Source organism: Electrona antarctica (genome assembly GCF_951216825.1).
Source record: "Electrona antarctica genome assembly, chromosome: 2".
Lineage (NCBI taxonomy): Eukaryota > Metazoa > Chordata > Actinopteri > Myctophiformes > Myctophidae > Electrona > Electrona antarctica.
The window spans coordinates 1,346,925-1,362,977 of NC_136807.1; the positions used below are offsets into that span (position 1 = coordinate 1,346,925).

At 45.3% G+C, this 16,053-nt stretch overlaps 1 protein-coding gene across 1 annotated transcript in view; it reads left to right on the forward strand.

Annotated features, from left to right (window-relative positions):
* Positions 1–1,974: 1,974 nt before the first annotated feature.
* The window catches only part of pard6b (par-6 partitioning defective 6 homolog beta (C. elegans)), a gene marked incomplete at its 3' end in the record, with an annotated part of 47,754 nt that continues 33,675 nt past the window's right edge, over positions 1,975–16,053 (forward strand). The window contains exons 1-2 of the mRNA XM_079490799.1: positions 1,975–2,170; positions 5,242–5,464. Of these exons, the coding sequence (XP_079346925.1) occupies positions 2,108–2,170; positions 5,242–5,464 (286 nt within the window). The 5' untranslated portion in view covers positions 1,975–2,107. The remainder of the gene's footprint in view (positions 2,171–5,241; positions 5,465–16,053) is intronic.

Below are 16,053 nucleotides of genomic sequence, written 5' to 3' on the forward strand. Positions count from 1 at the left end.
GTATGCTGGACAATAAACTGTTACATATCTGGGCTGTATGCTGGACAATAAACTGTTACATATCTGGGCTGTATGCTGGACAATAAACTGTTACATATCTGGGCTGTATGCTGGACAATAAACTGTCAGGTGAAGGCATGGCAACAAGGGCTATCAAAAGAGTAAATCATAGGACAAGATTATTGGGCAGAATCTCCTCCTTTGTTAACAAGAGAGCTCTTGCTGGAGCTCTTATTCAGCCCTTATTTTACTATGCATGCACCTCGAGGTTCTCTAACATCTCAATGTCACAAACAAATAAGCTCCAGACCTCCCAAAACAAACGAATCCGGGTCCCCTTCCCTCAAAACAATAAAATCACTGGTTTTCTCTTTTTTTTTAAGGTCTGAAAATGCACCATGTCACTGTCATCAGGTGAAAGGGAGAGAATGAGATTGCCCAACCTCTTTACCCCCCCCCCCCCCCCCCCCCCCCCATATATTTCTATTCCAACATGTACCCAGATTTAAAATTGAGATATATCATTGCTGATGTCGAAACATACACTCTCCACATGCCTTCGGCCTGGTGGAGACAATAATGGACTCAGTGTTGAAAACCACTACTCTAGTCTAGTCTATACCACAAGATGACCACCAGGGGGTGCCCTTATAGGTCGCTCAAAGGGCAGGTTTCTGATAGTAATTTCTCACCATTATGTTCCATTGTGTGTAGAGATGATATTAATAATTTGAAATTCAAAATTAGTTATTAAACTTAGAACCTTTTTTTAGAGGAAAATGGGGAACATAGAACCCTTATAGCTAAATGGAGAACGTAGAACCTTTTTTAGTTGGGGAACATAGAACCCTGGGAACATAGAACCTTTTTTAGTTGAGTGGGGAACATAGAACCCTGGGAACATAGAACCTTTTTTTAGTTGAGTGGGGAACACAGAACCCTGGGAACTTAGAACCTTTTTTAGTTGAGTGGGGAACATAGAACCCTGGGAACATAGAACCTTTTTTGAGGGGGTAAGTGGGGAACATAGAACCTGGGGAACATAGAACCTGGGGAACATAGCCTAGGTACGCTCCCATGTCATTGTTGTTTTGAATGAATGTATGGGACCTGAATGGAAACAAGACCGCAAGGTCTTTCTTCACTGCTGTCCTTCTGGACCATTTGTGTTTGACTGTACCCTCTGTACTGTTTGACTGTACCCTCTGTACTGTTTGACTGTACCCTCTGTACTGTTTGACTGTACCCTCTGTACTGTTTGACTGTACCCTCTGTACTGTTTGACTGTACCCTCTGTACGGTTTGACTGTACCCTGTACTGTTTGCATCTTATTGTCTAATAAAAGTATCAATCAATCAATCAATCAATCAATCAAATGAAATACAAAAAAATCTATTAAATCAATATAATACAATTAAATAAATACATGTATTTATTTAATTGCATTTCTTTTTCATTGTCATATTTATTATTAAGGTTTTGGTATTTATTATTTAATTTTTGGACCATATAGGGAGCTCTTATTGTGAAAGGTGGAGTGTGATTGTGAAGTCTGCCTGTTGGCGTCGCATGTCTGTGTTCAAAGAGAGAGAGAGAGAGAGCGAGAGAGAGAGATCAGTCGCTGTGTGTGTGAGAGAGAGAGAGAGAGAGAGAGAGAGAGAGAGAGAGAGAGAGAGAGAGAGAGATCAGTCGCTGTGTGTTAGAGCACCGGGACAGGACAGTAGTAGTGGTGGCGTAGTGGAGGAAGCTGCTGGCTAATAGTGGCTAGTATGGAAGATAAGTTTACAACACAGTAGGTCGGCCGGGTGTTGTCGCAGAGGAGGAGGGAGAGGAGGAGGAGGAGGAGGAGGGCTCTGTCTGGACCGTCCAAGCATCGGACAGGACGGGACGGGACGGGAGGAACTGGAATTACCACCGATCATCATGCAATATCTGGGATAATATTACAACTATAGTGCGACGGAGGATACGAGTGGGATCTCAGCCAGCCCCGGGAGGGCAGTGTGTGTGTGTGTGTGTGTATGTGTACGTGTGTGTGTGCGCGTGAGAGTGTGTGTGTGTGTGCGCGTGCGGGGGAGCTGTACGTGCTTGTCCTGCTAGCGAAACATGAACAAGAACCACAGAGTGCCGAGCAACCGATGTCTGAGTGCGGTGGAGGTGAAGAGCAAGGTGCGTTACCTGTCCTGTCCTGTCCGTCTGTCTGTCTGTCTGGGGCGGACAGAAAAGAGCAGATCTACACAAGATCTGCTCTTTTGTGTCCCCATAAGCGACAGCGTATGACTGTATTATTATTAACATCATTACCGCTGGGCTATAGCTAGCTGACAGCTGGTCATTTTGAAAATAATACAGTCTTAAGACTGAACATCTTGAGTTGTACTGCTGTAATAACTGTCTGATCTGAGCCTATTAGTACAACAACGCCTGTCACAAACTGTCCCAGCTTCGTTTCGTGTTGTTTTTACTATAGATGTATCATGACAACAACGTTGAACTTCAGACTTCAGTCGTCCTATAATCTCTGTTGTCAAGTTTACATTAAGTTATAGGATAGTATAGTTGTGTGTGTGAGTATTTGCGGCACACACAACTATCCTCTCTTCTTATGATGGCGACGTCGCCGCACCTGTCGTCCTCCTTCCTTCCTCTCCGCCGCCCCATGGTGTCCCATGGCGTTCACACTACCTTCCTCTCCGCCGTCCCATGGTGTCCCATTGCGTTCACACTACAGGTGTCCCATACAATAGGCCCTGACAGTGACGTGGTCATATTAATGGCGTCTTTTCTTTGGCCTGTGGCTTGAATCTTGATGACACAGACTAACCGAAACGCACACAACAAACACGGGACGGTATACGAGCTGATCTCCTCCAGGCCTCGTTTTATCCCTCCCACATATTTGTAGAAACATAATAAAGTATCACATATACTTAATTTAGTTTCTTTATTAGGAAAAAAAGGTTACAATGAAAACATTTACAGCCAAGTTAAACATAAATAAAGGCACATACAACTGAGAATGCACTTTAGGACCACACTTTGAGAACCACTGGCTTCTAAAATCTATAAAACAGTAAAAGAACAACTTTCCTGAAACCACCAGAACATGTTGTTGGATAAGATTGTGTCCACAGTACACTGTATTGACCCATTCAGGACGGGAACCCCTTGTAGATCTTTGCTTCTTGGGGGTCCCTGGAACAACTTGGGGGTCCCTGGAACAACATATTTTCAGCATTGTTTTGCCATGTTTGCTTTTTTTTTCTCAAGGAAATTGACCTATTTTTTTCTCCAGAAACAGCCACACATCATGTTTGCTGATATTAAGCAAATTGCTGGCTAAAATTCTATTACTTTACTTTTTGATTGATTGATTGAAGAATTTATTAGCAGATTGGAGAATTACAGTACATTTCAAGCACAACTCAATACAAAACTGTTAACTGTGAGTGAGTGGACGACACCATAAAGCATTACACTTGTTCACAATAGGGTCCACCATGTTCAATTCATCATAGTTGAATTTTACTTTGCTGTAGGCCTAGCCTGCATACTGTACTTTACACCGCAGGTAATTCAAACCTTTTCTGAATCCCTTGCCTTTTGACCCAAATTTGAATTATGTAGTCTCTCTCGAATAGCAGCACAGCACACATAATTAGAATAGCTATAGATATTGCGTGTATTTGTCAAACAATAGCCTACTTTGAGGTATTAAATACAGCGTCTGCTCCCACTAATGATTTAACTTAGATAAACTGCTAGCTTGGCAATGAACAGATCATCATCCCTCGTCCTGTCAAGCATGCTGGGCAACAGTATCCACAACACTGTCTCCATAAACACCAAAATAACATTAACTATTAGTCTATCGGAGGTGGAGGTGGAGTAGGTGCAGTGATTATTGAGACAGTCAATGCCATTCCCCTCATCTGTTATTAATATTTATTAATAAATATAGACGTGTGTGTGTGTGTGTGTGTGTGTGTGTGTGTGTGTGTGTGTGTGTGTGTGTGTGTGTGTGTGTGTGTGTGTGTGTGTGTGTGTGTGTGTGTGTGTGTGTGTGTGTGTGTGTGTGTGTGTGTGTGCGCACACATGCCTATACCTTTGCATGTATACTAAACAGATCATCCGACTTGGGATGGGCAATTTCATAGATCTTATCTTCTGTATGTTGTGTATGAGAGTAATGAGACTAGATATTAGGCAAGGCAAGGCAATTTTACTTATTCAATTCAATTCAATTCAAAGGGCTTTATTGGCATGAGAAAACATACGTTTACATTGCCAAAGCAGAAAGCACAATACAACAATACATCAATACAATCAAAACAAAAAAGATGTACATTTGAACGTCAGAATCTTCAATAGATCAATTTCTATCCTTATATGGCACCTTTCATGCACGAGGCAATTCAAAGTGCTTTACAGAATAAAAACAAATCAGAGTGCAGCGGCGCACTTCAAAAATGAACAAAGACACAAATACTGTAAGATAAAGGAGCATATAAATTAGAACAAATACTCCCACCTTTGATTAAAAGCCCAGGCAATTACATATGGTGATTATGGCTGTGTTGTCTCACTGCCTTTAATCACTTCATCACATCTTTTGTTTAATAATACCCAATACAAGCTCACAATGTGCAGCATCACAATGTGCTGTGAGCTTGTAGCCTGGCTAATTAATAAGCCCGACGCGAATCAGCCGTTGGCAAAAAAAACTGCCTGCCAGTGTGATATTAGTCTGGCTTATTAGCCAGGCTAGTGAGCTTGTAGTTTGGCAATGTTTTCAAATGTTTTTTCTTTTTTTTTTTTTAAAGAAAATGTAGGCCTATATTTATCCTCATAATACAATATTCTCATCACATTATTGATATCGAGGTATTAGGTAAAAAACTAAACAAAAACAAAAACCATATTGTGAAATTTTATTTTGTCGATATCGCCTGTCCATACTTATATTTAGGTGCCATGCAGGCTACATTTTTAACCCATTTAGACCTGACGTCGAAATTTAAAAAATGTCTTCTAAATCCTGACGGGCATTATTCTGTCTCGCGTGTGCGCACACATATAGCCTACACATGCCTATACCTTTGCATGCATACTAAACAGATCATCCGACTATAGGGATGGGCAAAGTGTGTGTGTGTGTGTGTGTGTGTGTGTGTGTGTGTGTGTGTACCATCAGTCAGTCAGTTGTACCGTTCCTCAGTCTCGTTTTAAATCGCCAACAGTTTGGGGCGGAGTTCCGTCGATTCTCCCTGGACCGGTCGAAGCCCGGCCGCTTCGATGAGTTCTACGGCCTGCTGCAGCACGTGCACCGCATCCCCAACGTGGAGCTGCTGGTGGGCTACGCCGACGTGCACGGCGACCTGCTGCCCATCAACAACGATGACAACTACCACAAGGCCATCTCCGTGGCCAGCCCGCTGCTCAGGCTGTTCCTGCAGAGGAAAGGTAGGAACGAGTGGGTCTTGGGTTGGACAGCCTATAGACCAGGGGTGGGCCTTGATAGGTTGAAAGTAGATTGACAGGAAATGGGGAGAGAGATGGGGGGGGGAGACACGCGGCAAAGGCCGTCGGGATCGGTAGTCGAACCCGCGGCTCGCCATCAGGCTGGCTCAGCAGCCTGGGTGCCCAGACGGTTGAGCTAACCGTCCGGGCAGTGGGCACACTTTTTTGACTTGAGAGCTACTTTCAAAATTTGACAGGAAGTAGCTCATAACAAGTGCAAACACCTTGCAGATTGAAAGAGGATAATTCAAGCTTTTTGCACAGCTACAATGTTGGTGAGTTTGATGTTATTTAATACAATCAGATAGGACTTTTCTGTTTGGATGAATGAATGAATGAATGGGCTGTCTATGGGAAGTTGCAGCTAGTTATCAGTTAGCACTTTGCTGGCAAGATGGCCGTGGTCTGAATATCGTCAATGTGCGTGTTGGCTCACTGGAAACTACTCTGCTACACCAGGGTGTCCTTGAGTGGGTTCCAAATGGCCCCGTACGCCATACGGGTGTGTCACTCTGTCATTTGTACACTCTCAGAGTTACGGGGGTCCTGGAAGTTAAAAGGTTTGAGCACCACTGCACACTAAATGGAACAGAGCCTTAATTAGTGTCATGGGTAACACCTGGGAAGAGGCCCAGAAGGAAGAGTTATTCTGTGTGCATAGAGCCCAGGCTATCAGTTGACCATAACTATTCACACAGGCTGTCCAGTTTGCTCTAAGAGCAATTGTTTTTCCAGCAAAGAGTAGGTTTTGTCCAGAGCCATCTAATAGAAGAGTTATGATATTGAGGGGGCAGAAACCGAGCGCTCCAGCGCTGTTCATGCAGCCTGAACTGAGACAAGCTGGAGTTGGAAATACATTGTTTTCAACAAGGGCGGCGCAAATAAGAGCTATTTTAGGCATGTGTGCAACATGACAACTGTTTTAAAGTATTGTACTGTAACAACTAAAGTCTGTAATGTTTATGTTGTACTATTACTACAAAACAATCTAAAATAAAGGGATTTAAGATCATTAAAGCTGGGCTGTTGCCTGGACAACTAAACAGTAGCTTCCACACAGTGTTCTATCCTCTCTGGTCATCATTAGTGGCTCAGGAGGAGGTTGTGCTTCTATTTGGGGTCACCTTTTGGACAAGAAGCGTGGCATGGCGGGCGGTCACATGGGAGGGAACGGTGTGTTTACTGTGTGGGTGACATTCAGTTTGAGAAAATAAAGCAGAGCTGTCATGACTTAACACGCTGTGTACACACATTACAATCCTGTTACCGCCGCTTCCTTATTGTCAGGTTGTTGCGCAGTTGCTGATTGTAAAGTCATTTTTTGATTGTTGTTGCATTTTAGAGAAGTCAATCGCTGTTGTTTCCCCCTCTCGGCTACTGTTGTTCTTTTGAATATGTGACAGACTGCTCGTTGTTCTTTTCAATTACAAGACAGTTGGACAATCAGTGCTGTGGATCCTCCATTGATTCCTTTTTACGCCCAAATCATTTCGTGCTTAATGACACACTGCAGTGCAACCTGTTGAAAGGCGGGAAGGGAAGGCCACCGCAGGGCCTGCTGTGGTCTGTTGTGTTTAAGCTCATCTAGCTGTGCCATATGACCCTATAGAAGCTAAGCCACTTTGTCAGGAGGAGATTAGTGGGGTCACTGTGTAGCACCGCGTGGGACTGTGTTTCAATTACACGCTCCAGACACTAGCCCCATGCGGGGGCTCACTGCCGCCTCACCACACACACACGCACAGACACACGCACGCACGCACGCACGCACAGGGAGACACACACACGCACACGCACAGACACACGCACAGACACACGCACGCACGCACGCACAGGGAGACGCACAGACACACACACGCACAGACACACAGACACATGCACGCACAGGGAGACACACACAGACACACGCACGCACGCACAGGGAGACACACACAGACACATGCACGCACACGCACAGACACGCACACACACGCACAGACACACACACGCACACACGCGCGCACACACACGCACACACACGCAGGCACGCAGGCAGGCACGCACGATGCAGGCATCTTGCATGTGAAGGCAGACCAATGATGTACACAAAACACACGTCACCATGCGTACACTGAAAACACACACACACACACACACACACACACACACACACACACACACACACACACACACACACCGGAAAGCAGCAGACCCCCTCCGCGCCCAGACCCTAATTGCCCTCTCTGTCTCCCCCAACCCCCCTTTTACCAAACTGCTTAAAAGCGGCCCAGTTGGTCCCAGCTTAGATCAGCCTGCAGTACACATGGATGCAGCCTTAGATCAGCCTGCAGTACACATGGATGCAGCCTCATGGCTGTGGACGATGGAACTATCTATCTGCAGTACACATGGATGCAGCCTCATGGCTGTGGACGATGGAACTATCTATCTGCAGTACACATGGATGCAGCCTTATGGCTGAGGACGATGGAACTATCTATCTTAGATCAGCCTGCAGTACACATGGATGCAGCCTTGTGGCTGTGGACGATGGAACTATCTATCTGCAGTCAGTTTATTTAGCATCAACGGCAGAGTTAATAGCTCCAATATTTCCACAGCAGGGAACACATTGGGTTTGCCAGGCCAGGGGCCAACACTCCAAAATGCTTTTAAAAACAACATGATGGAGAGTGTGGTTTGTTTATTTGGAAAGTGTCTTGTCTTGCTGACACATCGTCTCTCTCTGTCGCTCGGCGATGCCATGCCAAAGGAATGACGGGGATGTTGTTTTGGAGAATATTGCGAGAGAGAGAGACAGTGGGCTGTCTCTCAATAATACTGTCTCTCAATAATATTGCGTGAGAGAGACAGTGGGCTGTCTCTCAATAATACTGTCTCTCAATAATATTGCGAGAGAGAGACAGTGGGCTGTCTCTCAATAATACTGTCTCTCAATAATATTGCGAGAGAGAGACAGTGGGCTGTCTCTCAATAATACTGTCTCTCAATAATATTGCGAGAGAGAGACAGTGGGCTGTCTCTCAATGGTGTCTGTGGTGAAAATTAGGCACCACGCTACCCCCTCCTCATTTAACCCCTGTTTGGCTAAGAATGGGTATGCACGTGACTTCATCATCATACCCGGGAGTTATGAGGGAACGCCTACTGAGTGGCAAAAAACAACTTTCTGGCCTTGACAGCCCAGACATCCAAACAGAAAAGTCCTATCTGATTGCATTCAGTGACGTTAAACTCACTTTGCCACTCGATTTGCCACTCACTTAATGCATGTACATACCCTATAGGTCCATACTGTATTTACAGCCGGAAGGCCCCAAGGTATTGATTGATTGAATACTTTATTAACAAGAGTGTTAACAGGTAGTATAGTCAAAGGATAGGCTAAAAGGATAACACAAAAAGCCTACAGGCTTGTTCCCATTGAGGTCCAGACAGGGGGCAGGTGAGGCTAGTTTTTGGCAGCAAATTTAGATTTTAGTTTCAGTCAGTCCCTTGAATAGTTTTCATTTAGTTTTAGTCACCTGGAATGTCTTAGTGTTAGTCTAGTTTTAGTCGACTAAATATCTTAAGATTTTAGTCGGCTAAATCTACAGTTGATTTAGTCGAACAAAATTTATTTTGGCGGGCCTTGATGTCGTCGTAATGGCTGTTTTTTTCACTTGCTGAAAGTAGCCGATCTACAAGCCGTTGCGACGCATTGTGAGCTTGTAGATCGTCTATTTTCAGCATGCAACTAATTGTAAAATGACTTATACTGGATCTCTTGTCCACCAACATTTTAGCCTAGTTTTTATTTGTCGATGAAATTGTCAGTATATTTAGTCTTAGTTTTAGTCACCATGGCTTCGTTTTCATTTAGTTTCCATTTAGTTTTCGTCAGTGAAAAAAGGTAGTTGACGAACATTTTTTGTCTTGGTTTTAGTCGACGAAAACAACACTGTTGCGGAGGTGGTTCAACTGTCATCCACCAAGTGGCTGCGGGTTTGATTCCTCGCTCAACTTGTAGACGTTGAGGTGAGGACAGAGTGGGTGGGGCTAATCTATAAACGTTACGTCCAGGGGACACAATATAAACTAATATATATATATAACATCACAACCTTCCTCTCTTAACCCATTTAGACTTGAGAACTGATTCTACAAATGTCTTAAAAACCCCTATGTTTCTATATCAGTGGTTCTCAAACATATTCATGTCAAGGAACCCCAGGAATTATATGAAATTGGCCGCCGACCCCCATCTGAAAATATGTTGTTCCAGGGACCCCCCCCCCCCCCCCCAGAAGCAAAGATTTGAGGTAAAAACTTTCGCTCTGAAAGAATATATGGAAAGACTTGCGCGTTGCGCCACATTTTCACGATTTTTTAAAAATAGCAGATCTACAAGCTTAACATTAAGCCCTAACCACACCAAAGGGTTGAGACGGTTTAACTCCTTGCAACCGTTTGGACCCAAGGAGTTGCATGGTGACCCTTTGGTGTTGGTTAGAGGCTTGAGACTGTGTTGGACCCAATAAGGAGTTGCATGGAGACCCTTTGGTGTTGGTTAGAGGCTTGAGACTGTGGACCCAATAAGGAGTTGCATGGTGACTCTTTGGTGTTGGTTAGAGGCTTGAGACTGTGGACCCAATAAGGAGTTGCATGGTGACCCTTTGGTGTTGGTTAGAGGCTTGAGACTGTGTTGGACCCAATAAGGAGTTGCATGGTGACCCTTTGGTGTTGGTTAGAGGCTTGAGACTGTGTTGGACCCAATAAGGAGTTGCATGGTGACCCTTTGGTGTTGGTTAGAGGCTTGAGACTGTGTTGGACCCAATAAGGAGTTGCATGGTGACCCTTTGGTGTTGGTTAGAGGCTTGAGACTGTGTTGGACCCAATAAGGAGTTGCATGGTGACCCTTTGGTGTTGGTTAGAGGCTTGAGACTGTGTTGGACCCAATAAGGAGTTGCATGGTGACCTTTTGGTGTTGGTTAGAGGCTTGAGACTGTGTTGGACCCAATAAGGAGTTGCATGGGGACCCTTTGGTGTTGGTTAGAGGCTTGAGACTGTGTTGGACCCAATAAGGAGTTGCACGGTGACCCTTTGGTGTTGGTTAGAGGCTTGAGACTGTGTTGGACCCAATAAGGAGTTGCATGGTGACTCTTTGGTGTTGGTTAGAGGCTTGAGACTGTGGACCCAATAAGGAGTTGCATGGTGACCCTTTGGTGTTGGTTAGAGGCTTGAGACTGTGTTGGACCCAATAAGGAGTTGCATGGTGACCTTTTGGTGTTGGTTAGAGGCTTGAGACTGTGTTGGACCCAATAAGGAGTTGCATGGTGACCCTTTGGTGTTGGTTAGAGGCTTGAGACTGTGTTGGACCCAATAAGGAGTTGCATGGTGACCCTTTGGTGTTGGTTAGAGGCTTGAGACTGTGGACCCAATAAGGAGTTGCATGGTGACCCTTTGGTGTTGGTTAGAGGCTTGAGACTGTGTTGGACCCAATAAGGAGTTGCATGGTAACCCTTTGGTGTTGGTTAGAGGCTTGAGACTGTGTTGGACCCAATAAGGAGTTGCATGGTGACCCTTTGGTGTTGGTTAGAGGCTTGAGACTGTGTTGGACCCAATAAGGAGTTGCATGGTGACCCTTTGGTGTTGGTTAGAGGCTTGAGACTGTGTTGGACCCAATAAGGAGTTGCATGGAGACCCTTTGGTGTTGGTTAGAGGCTTGAGACTGTGTTGGACCCAATAAGGAGTTGCATGGTGACCCTTTGGTGTTGGTTAGAGGCTTGAGACTGTGTTGGACCCAATAAGGAGTTGCATGGGGACCCTTTGGTGTTGGTTAGAGGCTTGAGACTGTGGACCCAATAAGGAGTTGCATGGTGACCCTTTGGTGTTGGTTAGAGGCTTGAGACTGTGGACCCAATAAGGAGTTGCATGGTGACCCTTTGGTGTTGGTTAGAGGCTTGAGACTGTGGACCCAATAAGGAGTTGCATGGTGACCCTTTGGTGTTGGTTAGAGGCTTGAGACTGTGGACCCAATAAGGAGTTGCATGGTGACCCTTTGGTGTTGGTTAGAGGCTTGAGACTGTGTTGGACCCAATAAGGAGTTGCATGGAGACCCTTTGGTGTTGGTTAGAGGCTTGAGACTGTGGACCCAATAAGGAGTTGCATGGTGACCCTTTGGTGTTGGTTAGAGGCTTGAGACTGTGGACCCAATAAGGAGTTGCATGGGGACCCTTTGGTGTTGGTTAGAGGCTTGAGACTGTGTTGGACCCAATAAGGAGTTGCATGGTGACCCTTTGGTGTTGGTTAGAGGCTTGAGACTGTGGACCCAATAAGGAGTTGCATGGTGACCCTTTGGTGTTGGTTAGAGGCTTGAGACTGTGTTGGACCCAATAAGGAGTTGCATGGAGACCCTTTGGTGTTGGTTAGAGGCTTGAGACTGTGGACCCAATAAGGAGTTGCATGGTGACCCTTTGGTGTTGGTTAGAGGCTTGAGACTGTGGACCCAATAAGGAGTTGCATGGGGACCCTTTGGTGTTGGTTAGAGGCTTGAGACTGTGTTGGACCCAATAAGGAGTTGCATGGTGACCCTTTGGTGTTGGTTAGAGGCTTGAGACTGTGTTGGACCCAATAAGGAGTTGCATGGTAACCCTTTGGTGTTGGTTAGAGGCTTGAGACTGTGTTGGACCCAATAAGGAGTTGCATGGTGACCCTTTGGTGTTGGTTAGAGGCTTGAGACTGTGGACCCAATAAGGAGTTGCATGGTGACCCTTTGGTGTTGGTTAGAGGCTTGAGACTGTGAGTGTCTGAGTGTCTTAACGTTTACTAGTGTGATGATGCGAGTGGTCATCGTTGCATAAGAGCGGAGCAGGGCCTGAGAACGTGTGTGTGTGTGTGTGTGTGTGTGTGTGTGTGTGTGTGTGTGTGTGTGTGTGTGTGTGTGTGTGTGTGTGTGTGTGTGTGTGTGTGTGTGTGTGTGTGTGTGTGTGTGTGTGTGTGTGTGTGTGTGTGTGTGTGTGTGTGTGTGTGTGTGTGTGTGTGTGTGTGTGTGTGTGTGTGTGTGTGTGCGTGCGGAATGCTGCAGTGAAATCTCCTGATCAGCACAGCTAGGCGGAATGTGTTTACAGTTCATAAAGGCCACGCTTAAGATTAGTAGTCGTCGTAGCTAACGTGGCAGTTAACGACCATTTCACGTAATATTCATATTTTTGCACGACTGAACAACAGTGTCCTCCTGGCCACCGTATAGCCCAGCATTGGACCTGAGGTTGAGACCATTTTGGACCATTTTGGACCTACTACCCCCAACACGCCCCACTGACAGGTGCCACCCCAGCCCGTACCGTAGGAGTACGGGCAATGATAGACAAGATCTTATCCAACGACAACAGAATATTCTTTTAGTTTTGTATCTGAGAGGCTAAATATCAGCAAATGGTGGTTCCGTGTGGCTCAAATGTGTGTGAATAAATAATAATGGGCCTTGAAATGAAAAAGGTTGAAAAAACCAAACCCTGGCATAGATAGATAGACGCTCTACAAAGCCGGATGGATGCACCACGGTGGGATTCGAACCCACGACCTCCGTGGTGGTGGGCAGGGACTTTACCACTGCGCCACCCGAGCGCCTATATAGCCCAAGCCATTCTGACACCCTGGCATAGATAGACGCTTTACAGCAGAGGTTCCCAATCTTTTTCATGTCAAGGACCCCCAAATTGACACCTATCAGCCCGCGGACCCCCATTTGAAAAGATATACCAGGGACCCCCATAAGAGAAGACTGCTTTAGCAGTGATTCTCAACCCATTTCATTTCAAGGACCCCCAGTTTGACATGCCTTAGTCTACGGACACCCATTTAATGGCATTTCTATCTCTGGGTCCCCCAAATTATATTGTAAAGTCAATGTTAAGTTAACTCTGAGAGTGTACAAATGTCCGTTTGTACACTCTCAGAGTTACAGACCCATAAGGGTCCATTTGGTTCCAAATTATCATTTAGCTGGGGACCCCCTGGAGCTCCCTCAAGGACCCCTGGGGGTCCCCGGTTCCCCACTTAAGGAACCACTGCTCTACAAAGCCAGATGCACCATGGTGGATTCGAACCTCACGACCTCTGTGGTGGTGGGCAGGGACTTGACCGCTGCTCCACCGGAGCGCCCATATAGCCCCAGCCATTCTGATCATCTGTGTGTGTGTTGTTTCATTCAGTCAGTGTTTTATTCAACAGACTGCAGAGCCATGAATGAATGGATGGACGGCCATGAGTGTCACGTCTGTCGTTGAGTCGTCGTGGTCCGTTTCCTTGAATAATGGACGCATTGTCAACGTTTTCTACGCTTCAACGCTGCATCACTGGCCAGCTCTTAACACATTTTGGGCGGGAACCCCGTTTGGTGTTTTAAGCATTATGTTGTACTTTAGCTGTTGAAAAATATCAGATCTACAAGCTTGTAGATCTGATATTTTTGAAAAATCGTGAAAATGTGTTTGAATATATTCTTTCAGAGTGAACCTTTTTAACTCAAATCTTTGCGTCTGGGGGGTCCCTGGAACTACATATTTTCAGATGGGGTCGGCGGCCAATTACATATTTTTTTTGGGGTCCTTGACATGAAAATGTTTGAGAACCACTGACAGAAACATGGGCTTTTCAGAAAACTGTCAGAAGGCATTTGTAGAATCGTTCTCAGGTCTAAATGGGTTAATGTCGTATTGTTCAATGCTGTGTGTGTGTGTGTGTGTGTGTGTGTGTGTGTGTGTGTGTGTGTGTGTGTGTGTGTGTGTGTGTGTGTGTGTGTGTGTGTGTGTGTGTGTGTGTGTGTGTGTGTGTGTGTGTGTGTGTGTGTGTGTGTGTGTGTGTGTGTGTGTGTGTGTGTGTGTGTGTGTGTGTTGACTGCTTCTCTGTGGCTAATGGTTTTGTACGTTATGTCATAGCGTCGGTCATATAGTTGCACAAAGTTGTATTTTCTAGGGGGGGAAATATCCCCATCTCTCTCTCTCTCTCTGTCTCTCTCTCTCTCTGTCTGTCTCTGTCTCTCTGTCTCTCTCTCTCTGTCTCTCTCTCTCTCTGTCTCTCTGTCTCTCTCTCTCTCTCTCTCTCTGTCTCTCTCTCTCTCTCTCTCTCTCTCTGTCTCTCTCTCTCTCTGTCTCTCTGTCTGTCTCTGTCTCTCTCTCTGTCTCTCTGTCTCTCTCTATCTCTGTCTCTCTCTCTCTCTCTCTCTCTCTCTCTCTCTGTCTCTCTGTGTCTCTCTGTCTCTCTCTCTCTCTCTCTTGAACAATGTGCTGAAGGACTGTCAGTCGGTCGGTGAGGTGGCTCCTGTTTATACTTGTTGCCATGGTCACCACTGAAGAGGTCTGTTCATATTGGTGGATTAACAGCTCTGGAGGGGTGTTGACGGGAGCCGCAAAGCATGCTGGGAAAGATTACTACGGCCACGACCACTCTGGCCAAATTCACCACCAGTTTAGGCATTTTGTATTTTGTACTGATTCTAACTTAGCTTTATAGTGATTTGGCTGCTCCATTGTCGTAATGGTGACGCACTGACTCTCAGCCAGCCCCAAACGAAAGCATTCTATTATATTATGCTGATCAAAGATCAAACATGTCCTACCAGGTGAAATGATCAAAGATCAAACATGTCCTACCAGGTGAAATGATCAAAGATCAAACATGTCCTACCAGGTGAAATGATCAAAGATCAAACATGTCCTACCAGGTGAAATGATCAAAGATCAAACATGTCCTACCAGGTGAAATGATCAAAGATCAAACATGTCCTACCAGGTGAAATGATCAAAGATCAAACATGTCCTACCAGGTGAAATGATCAAAGATCAAACATGTCCTACCAGGTGAAATGATCAAAGATCAAACATGTCCTACCAGGTGAAATGATCAAAGATCAAACATGTCCTACCAGGTGAAATGATCAAAGATCAAACATGTCCTACCAGGTGAAATGATCAAAGATCAAACATGTCCTACCAGGTGAAATGATCAAAGATCAAACATGTCCTACCAGGTGAAATGAAGATGAAGATTTCCTGGTTGTTTCTGCTGAAAGGCACAGAAACGACTCTGTTTGTGTTAACCCATTCTGGGCGGGAACCCCTTTTGGTGTTTTAAGCATTATGTTATACTTTAGATATAGAAATATAGCAGATCTACAAGCTCGGAGCTTGTAGGTCTTTGAATGAATCTTTGAATATACACTTTCAGAGCGAATGTTTTTAACTCAAATCTTTGCTTCTGGAGGTCACTGGAACAACATATGTTCAGATGGGGGTCCGTGGCCAATTACATATCATTTTTGGGGTCCTTGACATGAAATATTGAGCACCACTGATATAGAAACATGAGGTTTTTCAGAAAACTGTCGACGTCAGGCCTGGGAATAACCTTGGGGTGGTCTATAGCTAAACCCCCCCAACTTAAAGCACTATGACACTTTCCTGTTCTACCCCGGATTTGAACCTTACCCAGGTGTCCTGTGCAAATTGCTGACATCAAGTAAAGACACCTGGGTAAGGTGTCACTTCACT